The 9,954-nt window shown below is 36.3% G+C and overlaps 1 protein-coding gene across 2 annotated transcripts; it reads left to right on the top strand.

Annotated features, from left to right (window-relative positions):
- Nucleotides 1–294: 294 nt before the first annotated feature.
- AGR3 (anterior gradient 3, protein disulphide isomerase family member) lies at nucleotides 295–9,874 on the top strand. 2 transcript variants are annotated; one of them, XM_071735379.1, is made up of 8 exons: nucleotides 295–602; nucleotides 3,049–3,193; nucleotides 5,335–5,398; nucleotides 6,642–6,694; nucleotides 7,331–7,407; nucleotides 7,652–7,715; nucleotides 8,762–8,845; nucleotides 9,644–9,874. In XM_071735379.1, the coding sequence occupies exons 2-8, from the start codon at nucleotides 3,088–3,090 to the stop codon at nucleotides 9,691–9,693; spliced, it is 498 nt and encodes a 165-aa protein (XP_071591480.1). In that variant the 5' UTR covers nucleotides 295–602; nucleotides 3,049–3,087; the 3' UTR covers nucleotides 9,694–9,874. The 2 variants fall into 2 exon arrangements, with proteins under 2 accessions (XP_071591480.1, XP_071591481.1); XM_071735380.1 differs by lacking the exons at nucleotides 295–602; nucleotides 3,049–3,193 and adding an exon at nucleotides 4,250–4,847.
- The last annotated feature ends 80 nt before the right edge of the window (nucleotides 9,875–9,954 follow it).

The following is a 9,954-nucleotide window of genomic DNA, read 5'->3' as shown; positions in this document are numbered from 1 at the left end:
CTCAGAGAAGCAATAATCAGATACTTAAACCATATTTAAAAAAAAAAAAAAGAATTTTATTTCCTCCTCCAAATAAAATGGTTTTTTTTTATTTGTTAATTACATTCCTCTACACAAAGTAACCCTTGTGTCTTCCTATTAGTTTCATACCTACCTTCAAGCACCAGTGAACCCAGCCATTCACTGGGAACAAAAGCACCTACAGTTCCAGCTTTCATTAGTGGTTTCTTTTTTCACTGGACATAAGCCAGACTCAGACTGTTTGAGAGGGAAGTAGCAGACACACATAAGCCACTATTTATTTCCAGTCCTCACACAAGACACCTGATACAAGCCAAGATGAAGAGAAATCCAAGGATTCAGTGTATAAGCATGGGAACGCACAAGGGCGAAAGTTGGACGGATGGCAGAAAAGGAAGGGGGATGGTGGAAACACGTGAATTTGGTTTTCAGCAAAAGGTTCCTCTCATTTTTTCCCAGGTGAATGTGCTGTTGTTGCTACATAGAGACCTGGGCAGCTCAGGTGTTCTGAGCTTACACCGGACTGATTTTTAGGTAACCAGTTCCAGAAAAAAGGACACCAGGAGAGCTGATCGCTGCTGGTGAGCAAATATTTCTCATTCTTGACTTTCCTTTAATACAGCAGTGAGGTTTGGTTGTCAAATGCATTACAGACATAGTTATATTAAAAAGACATGTTATATACTCACAGAGATTATCTAGCAAAATGTTAGTTCTGACAGAAATTAAGGCAATGCATATGGTGTTGGCTGTCATTTTCTTTTCAATCAGTTAACGAACATTGGATCATGTAACATCAAAAATTCATAATAATGAATTTAAACTGCTTCCAGCTACAGCTCCTTAAATTATACTTCCAAAACGCTACTGGTTTTCAACAGCATGGTAAACAATTACTTAAGCTTCAGATAATAATCTTGTGCCATGAAGAGGTTTAAATTTTGGTTTTTTTCAAATCAATATGAAAGAAAGAAATGATTCACGCATTCCATACCTGCTTTATAGAGCCATTATCTGGTGTGCTTTCAAAGCCATAACTATTTATGTTTAAATATAATTTTAACATATTAATATGTTAGATTTTATTGTTAACATCTAACAGGTAAACTGATACTAAAGACAGTCATTAATTTTCGCACAGATTTACTACAAACACTCATTTGTCAAGAGTACACGAGTGAGGTGTAATGATCTGCTTTTGCTAACTGTGGTCTGCAGGAAAAAATGGGGAAAATTTTAATGGAATAATTATTTAAAAAGAAACAAACCTCACCCCCCAGGATTACCTAAAAATTATAGTCTCTTCCTTCAGAAACACTGGGAAGCTTCCTTACATTTTCAAGATCAATGATGTCCAGGCATGAAACTGAAGCGTATAATAATAAGCTCCAAAGGAGACTTTGCTCTAAAGATCAATCAGCAACAGCCAACATGAATGAACCTAAGGGTAGAAGTGAAACAAAGAACAACTCTAGAGTTGTGATGCTACGTGGATGGAAAGGGAACTGTTGTGGACAAAACTGAGGAGAAAAATATTATAATGGATGTACTAATTCTTTTAGAAACCTTCACAAATATAAATTTTTTACTACAAGATGTTACTTCATTATTTTCCTAAAATTCTGTGCATTTTAATGTATATATTTTTTTCCCCTGGTTGCTTGAATGGAATAGTTTTCTTGTATAGAGATTGGAAGTGGAATTTGAATTTGTTCACCAGAAACTGAACTGCTAACATTGATGTTAATAATGTTGAGGAATTCATTAAAGTAAGAATAAAAGCTGCTGCACTTTTCATGCCTCTCAATCCTAAGAAGCACAAAGCACATTATTTTACCAGTGCTCAGGGCTGTGATTGGGTATCACTTCTGAATTCATGTTAGAAATTTTCTTTTTCAGTATAGGCACAATTCCTATGTGCAATTTAAAATACTGTTTTTACACTTAAGTCAAAGTACTTTCTCAACAGGTCATCCTGATAACTCCTAAAGCTCAGCCTCTGAAAAGTGAAATCTCCAGCAGGAATTGATAAATGGACTGGACAGTATCCTGGGCTACATGAATTATAATTTTTAGCTTAGTTCAGATCATCAGGCATCCACCTAAATATCCAAGATTTAATGCCTAAAAAAAATTATTGTAGGGAGCAGAAAGGCAACTTATCTGTTAAGAAAAAATAATTTCCTCAACTGTCACTTTGTTTTTTCCTTTATCAAGACTAGAAGTTACTGAAATTCTTATACTGATCTTTGTCAGGAAGAGAAGCAAACATCTTCAGAATACTGAAATAGCCAGGAGAACAGATGGTTTGTCTTTATTAAGCAGGACTTGAACTGAAAATCAGTATAAAATACCACAAAGAACACAAAATTTTTTTTGAGTTTTCATTGCAAGAAACAGCTGAAAATTTCTTTCATGTTTATCTCACAATTTTTAATATCCTGCTTCCCAAATTTAAAAGAATGGCAATTCTTTTAATTGAATGGCAATTAAAAGAATTAAAATGGAAGTTAAAAAAATGGCAATTTCATTCTGGAGGAATTTGCCAATTTAGAGTATATTATACCCGGAGGAAAATCCTTATCAATTTTCCTATTTCATTAAAGAGGATACCATGAGACATCTTTTGGCCAAAAAAAACCTTCTATCCATGAAAAAGATCCCATGCTGTTATGTCTCACTAAAATTAAAAAACTAACAGAATGAACAGCTAGTAGCACTGTCCTTAAATTTTCCTGGTCCCATATTACAATGTGCTAGTTCATAAGAAAAAAAATATTAGTGACCAAAACTAAACTGAAATTAACTGTCCTGAGAAATGTCTCCTGCAACCTAATTTTGATAGATGAAACCACTGTTTCGTGACAAAATTAAGCACCTCCATTTTTCACTTTTCTCACAAAGGCATTTACAGGAATAACCAAAACTACTTCTCTAGCATAGGTAGTTAGGATACCACTAACACACTGATCTATGCTACACCAGGTGATGAGTCCCTGTGACTAGAGCTGTTGATTTGTTTTCCAGTTTTCTTGCTGCATCAAAAGGGATCTTCTCAAAGGAATAATGCTCCATTCAACACTGGCCTTGTCCCTCCTGCTAATTGCAGTCTCTTCCAACCTTGCAATGGCAATCAAAAAGGAAAAAAGAGCACCTCAGACACTGTCAAGAGGTACAGTAATTTACTTTATGTAGTTACCTCCTCATCTTTCTATATAGGTCAGCACATGTTTTTATTTAGAGGTGCATTTCTCTAGTGCTTAGTGACTCATTAAGTAGCACATCTTCTTATTCCACTTTATTTCACTCCATCAGTTTGTTCTTAAGGCTATGGCTGAGGGCCTTATATAACCTGCATAATTTGGAGAACTCACAGTGACCTAGTAGATGCCAACAACCTAAACTGAGTCTCTCAAATCAGGATGCACTTGTAGGACTGTCAGTAAAAAATATTCTTTCTTATACCACTTAAAATATTTTTTGTTATGATAAAATATTAACTACTGAAACACAGTTTCATAACTTCAGTTGTTATGGAATAATTTTTTCTACAGACTCACTTTTATACACAGAACAACAGTTTGAGCTACTAGTTGGGTTTTGTGTGTGACTTTTTGCTTTTCACTAGATAGTCACAGTTGTGCATTACAGTGAATAAGTCACTTCCTTGAAGTGCATTATTTTCAACCTGGATGTTAACTAAAGACTATTTTAATTTATTTATGCCTGATCAATCCTTATGTATAGATGCTGAGAAATATCTTACTGAATTAATTACCTTTTCTCCATGTCCCCTCTCCTTTTGGGTTTATTCACACAAAAATCTCCAGCTCCATCTCTAAACTCTTTTGCAAGCTGTGCAAAGCTTGCAGACCCCACAGCTCACCTCTGAGGTCTTTTTCTACAAAGCAGTGGCAAAGCCTGTCTTGTCACAGAGGTCCTATCTGAGCCTAAGTGCTCGGGGAGCACAAAACAAAATCCTGCAATACCTGGACTAATCAAAGAGGACTACAACTGCAGATCACTTCTCATAAGGTTATAATCAATTTGGTATCTATGGCCTATCTTGCCCACATCAGAATTTATTGTTCCCACTAAGCCCAAATGTATAAAAAGAGAAAATAAAATAAATCAATAAAAAATCCCTTTAATTCTGGCAGTTTTGAAGGAAAAAAGAAGAAAGAAAAAAAGAAAGGAAAAAAAAAAAAAAAGAAAAAAAAGTGAAAGTATCAGTTTTCTAATTCTGATTTCAGGCCCTTTGGGATGCTTTCAGTGCTTCCCCTGTAATTTTTACAGACCAAAGCAGAACACTTAAATCTGCTGCAAATCAACTCTATGTAAACCCTCTGTGCAGTTACTTTCATCAGCAGTTGACTCCAGCCAGGGCTGGGAACACACTAATGAACACAGCAGAATCCCACCATCAATCAGATAGATCTACAATCAAAATCCCTCTCCTGAAAGAAGAGATGACCTGGTAGCATCACAAGCAACTGTCCAGTGAGAAAGCTAACAGCAAACCTCTGCATAACCAGGGCTGTTCCAAGCACTGTCCAGAGAGCACAGCAGAAATAGAGCCTTAACCTGGCCCAGATCCAGAAGGTGTTCTACAATTCCCATGAGGGCCATCATGAATGGAGCAACACTGCCTGGGAGGTGGGGATCTACTACACAGGGGTTGGCATCTGTGGGATCAGAAGGCATGAAACCAACCAGACAATCTGCATTTTGAGATCAGTGTAAAATGGGCTGTGGATGAGCTATGAAGCTCATTAGGATTTTGTTTGGGTGGAGGTTTTGTTTAACAGACACTCTTTTATTAAACTGTAAGAACTTGCAATGCCAGGGATCGAAATTCATGGCTCAAGAGTTAAGCTTTAAACCCAAGACTATTCTAACAATGTTCATAGTGAAGTCACTCTTATTTGAGCTCTCCTGTTTTATTCTCTACAATTTTCTCTTTAAGGCCCAGGGTCTACATGAAATATGGGGTAGAAAATATAAAGATATAAGAGATTTGGGTGCTGATTTAGAGACCTCTGGGTATTCAGAAAGAGATCTAATAGGTTTGCTAGAGGGCTTGAACTGCATACTCCACCAGCTGAAGATTTTTGTGGTTTGTTTTGGTTTTTTTTCCAGTCTTCCGATGCATCTGTCAGAAGATGCAGAATTGGTATATCTACAATGTTTGGGAAATTTTGACTAAAAAAAAAATTAATCCTGTTTGTGTACAACTATTGATGAACATAAAAAATGTAATTTAATGTTAGTTACTTTCCTGGCCACAAATTAACCCATTAGTTTTATTTCTAGGGTGGGGAGACGAAATCACCTGGGTACAAACTTATGAAGAAGGTCTTTATCAAGCCAAAAAAAGGTAAGAGATTGAAAGACAAAGTTGTTAATCAGTCATGCCTGAATATACTATAATGAAACAGAGCAAAGAAACACCACCCAGATAAATAAAACAGATTTAGTGTCCATAAACAACAGTGGTTGCAGGGGTCTTATGACTCTAAAGCATCATCATAAGCATTTAACACTGTTGGGTTTTTGCTACAACTGCAGTGCTGTCATTTAGAAGCAGTGATAAATATACATCACTATTTTAAAAGTACATTTTGTATTTATATATATGTATTTTACCTCTGATAACTTCCTTAATCAGCAGCTGGAAATCAGTCACATTTGCACAACTGCTTCTGGTTTTTTCCCCAGCACTTTATCAGTTGGCATATGTGCACAGTGTACTCACAGTTTCTCACTATTCTGGTAGAAATGACAGTTCCAGTCTGAATTTTCTCTGGGATTCAGCTGAGAAGATATTTAAGAATTCATAATATAGTGCTTATAACCTATGACATAACACCCACTTAAATCCCCATTACACTTCATTTTAGATCACAATAGTGTAGCATAAGGTACTATTAAACCAAAGGCAGATTACCTTTAAAATAAAAGGAAAGTAATTTCATATACCCTATGTGAAACCAGCTATGAACTGAACAACTCTTGACAGTGATAATAGATCGAGCATTAGTGACTGATTTACTGAGCAGTTACAGTAGTCTTTAAAAATACAGGAGAAAATGCACAGAACTGTTTTGTGTTTTGACATGCAAAAAAAGGAAAATTTTGATACTTTAACAAACTATGGACAGAAAAAAATAATTTACTCTATATCTGTTCAAGAAAGCCTAAAACCCAAAAAAAGTATTTGACAATAAACCGAATTTTATAAAAATTATTTTATTCCACTTCATACAGATTATTTGTATTTTCTTAATCATAAAGAGCATCACATCTAAGCAATATTAATTATCCCTTCAGTTTGTTTATATACTAACTGGGAATAAATAACAATGGTTCTATTGCTTATTTCTTCTAGAATTTCTTACTTTAGAAAACCTATTTAGATACAGAAACTCTATTTCTCTGTTTCTTTCTTTTCTCAAGTTCTTTCCTCTTGTTCAAAAATACCTGTAATTCTTAACAGAATATCTGTATGTTTTAATGTGGGATAAAATACGATCAAAGGCCTTTTCCAGTGTGCTAGTAAAATCACCCATTTGACTGCCTGTCAAATGATCTAACTACATGTTTTATTACTATTAATATAGTAACAAGCCACTGATGGTAATTCATCATTTGGAAGACTGTCAATACTGCCAAGGTAATGTTGATTTTTTGAGTGTTAGAATTTTGTGAATATTTTTCTAAGAAACTGAACCTATTTATATATTTACCTTGCACGAGCTGAAAACTATTTAAAGAAGCAGGTAAATGAAAATGTCTTGGTAAAACTAAGAATTTATTACTTTTATTGATAAAAACTCCACTATGAAACTACTCAACAAAGAAAATGCCCAGTTCTACTTTCCTTCTATCCCTAATACAGCACTCGTCAGTTTAAATTAAGAGACACAGATTTGCTACTGACTGATTGAACAGATTTAATATTGTTTGGCTCTCCTGAACTGGTAACTAGAGAAGGAGACAAGGACAGGGCTGCTGAAATTGATCTAATAAGAATTTTCTGAGAATAATGCACTTTTGTCCAGCTGGGACATGGTATCCATTGAGACAGGCTTTATAAATAACAGAAGAGAGCTTCCATTTTCATAGCTGGGAGGTTGTACTGACACAGGTCAGACAAGCAAAAAAGCAGAAATAGAGCCCTAAAGTGTCTCCTCAGGAATATGAACTAGAAGGGATGGGAACAACGTGGGTCTCCAGCCAACGTGGTGCCTAAACACCAAAGGAGTGGCAGAATTTGAGATGGGCTTCAACATAACCATGTCTTTTCTAGCACTGAAGAAGGCTTTTGCAGAAAATGAAGAGATACAAGAAATGGCTCAAAATAACTTCGTTATGCTGAATCTCATGGTATGAAGGGCTTGGGGAGGTTTGACTTGTATTTCGGGGGGCTTGTGTTTTCCCTGTCTTGCTTTCTCATGTCATTTTTGCTGAATATCTCTGGAATTCAAGTGACACGTGAGTACAGGCACTTGTGCACGCAAGTAGCAGATTGTCTGATTTTGTCCTCTGCTACAAAACCGTTCACAGGTGGAATGACTTCATCAAAAATGTACAGAAATATTTTAATATTTAACTTTAATTTCTCTGCCAGCATGAAACCACAGATAAAAACCTGTCACCTGATGGACAATATGTGCCTCGAATAATGTTTGTAGGTATGTATGTTTATGTATCTTCAAAGGTGTGATATATGAATCTCTGCCAGTGTCCTCTTTTGGGGACATCAAAATGATTTGCTTCGCAGAGAGAAAATAGCTTGAAATCTATCATTACCACAGCATTAGTCTGAAACTTGGCAGATCTGGGTTCAGTTCTCCCTCTATTGCAGGTTTTGATCTTCATACATTGCCTCAGGTTACAAATATGTTCTGGAGGGTATTTAATTTGTGCTTGGGAACATGGTCAAATGTCAGTTGGCATCTGGGCTTTCGCTCTCCATACTTCTTGCTAGTGCTGCTGTGAGACAAAATTTACTGAAACCAGTCAAATATCAGACTGAATGTAAACATCTACATTGTGGACGTTACCACAGAGCAAATCAATGGTCAGTGGCATCTAAGGAATTATTTATCCCATCGTAAAGCTGACTTCTGGAATATATTGAATATATTGATCATGCCCCGGAATGTCTTTTGCTTTTCACTGACTGGACATGGAGTGACCAGCCCTGTGGTGGCATTCCAAGTTAGGTGAGAAAAAGCCCGCACTCCAACAGAGAGCAGTGTAGTAACAGCAGTCAGTTTGTTCACAAAAAGCTTGGACAGAAAACTGGGAGATGTCCACAACAACTTGCTCCAATGATGGAAACATTAGGAATCACAAGATTTTTCATTCTGATGGCTTTAAGTGGGTCGTGCTAATATTGCGTTATGGATGCATGACCCTTGCTACACGTGCATCCAGTCAAACTGGCCTCCCCTGCTGCAACCCCAGAACTTGTAAAACAGGATATTTTACTTCAAATATGAATGAAATGTCCTTGTAAATATATCACTTAAAGATAGCTGCATAATACAGAAATTATCATTAGCTTTTGTTTTCCCCAAGAGCAGTTGGTTGGAACAGAGTGCAAAGGCCTCATAATTGTTTTGTTGATGAAATCAGAACACTTCAGAATCAGGGCTGTCAAAGTAGGGCCAATTGCACAGTCCTCATCTGCTATGGAAACAGAAAACCATGTTTAATGTGATTTCTTTTTCAGACCCATCTCTCACAGTAAGAGCTGATATCACGGGAAGGTATTCCAACAGGCTTTACACTTATGAACCACAAGACATACCATTCTGTAAGTGCCCCCTTCATTGCCCTACTTTGCATTTCACCTGGTAAGCAGCCAGATACACTCCTTCCCAACCATTTGTGCTTGTGAACCCATTTGGATCTCATAGTAATGAATAAGGACTGTGTGTGAACATTTACAAGAAATTATAACAGTCTAACCTGTTCTAGCAAAACACTTCAGCAAACCTATTGTCCCATTGAATTTACTGGGACTACTCAAGTAAGACAAGTTGAAAGATCACAGGTGAGAACTTTCAGGATCAAGATCTGAGCAGTTCGTTGGAGAATAGTGAAAGTCACCATGCTCAAAGGTATCCAACTGTGCTGTGTAAACAATGGTGGGAGGGAAACAGAAAAGAAATGCTAGTAAGCTGCCTGGGTACCACCTAACACCCATATTTCAGAAAGGAATGTGATTTTTCAGGTTGAGCTAGTCCTTTCACTATACCATCTATCTGACACCGATGCAGTATCTCACCACAAATATGCCCTTCACATCTGCTTACCAGGCTTGCTGTTGAGAAATGAAGGAGTTGAAAGGAGTATTGTCAAATCCTTTAAGTTAAACATTTTGATTCCTGAAACTTTTTTTCCTTCTGCTTTAGTATAAGTGTGAGAATTTTCTAATTCTCTAAAAAACAATATGTGACTGCAAATTCATGTGAGCAATTTACTAATCATACTAGTAAACTGCTAGTATGGATACATGCTATATAATTGCTAGTATACATACCAGGTGAGGGGTTTTTATTGTACAAATGCACTTTCAGTGCTTTTTTACAGTTCTTATTTCTTCTTTCAGTAATAGAGAATATGAAGAAAGCACTACGCCTCATTCAGACAGAACTGTGAGCAGCAACAGTGACATGATCATAGCCTCCACGAGGTGAAGCTGCACTAGGAAACCTAACATTTTAAAATATTTTAGTTAACCTCTTTGTCTCTGCTAGCATTTTGAACTTTCACCAGACAGCTTTTGTATATCAGATTTCATAATAAATTTATATGCACAATTTGAAGAACAAACACAGAAGGACTGTTGCATCCATTTAGAAAACAAGAGGAGAAGTCTATTAAGCACTTTGAAATTTGTAATCTGAATAACAACGTAAT

The sequence above is a fragment of the Heliangelus exortis genome, chromosome 2 (assembly GCF_036169615.1).
Source record: "Heliangelus exortis chromosome 2, bHelExo1.hap1, whole genome shotgun sequence".
NCBI classification, from domain to species: domain Eukaryota; kingdom Metazoa; phylum Chordata; class Aves; order Apodiformes; family Trochilidae; genus Heliangelus; species Heliangelus exortis.
Note: the sequence above shows the minus strand (reverse complement) of the source record. Positions and strands in the feature narration are given on the sequence as shown.

Excerpts from the sequence above, each read along its gene's own strand:
- AGR3 (XM_071735379.1), top strand. The coding sequence starts at position 3,088 with ATGCTCCATTCAACACTGGCCTTGTCCCTCCTGCTAATTGCAGTCTCT. Across the intron at positions 6,695-7,330 it reads AGACTGTCAATACTGCCAAG|CACTGAAGAAGGCTTTTGCA; the intron begins GTAATGTTGATT and ends TGTCTTTTCTAG. Across the intron at positions 7,716-8,761 it reads GCCTCGAATAATGTTTGTAG|ACCCATCTCTCACAGTAAGA; the intron begins GTATGTATGTTT and ends TTTCTTTTTCAG.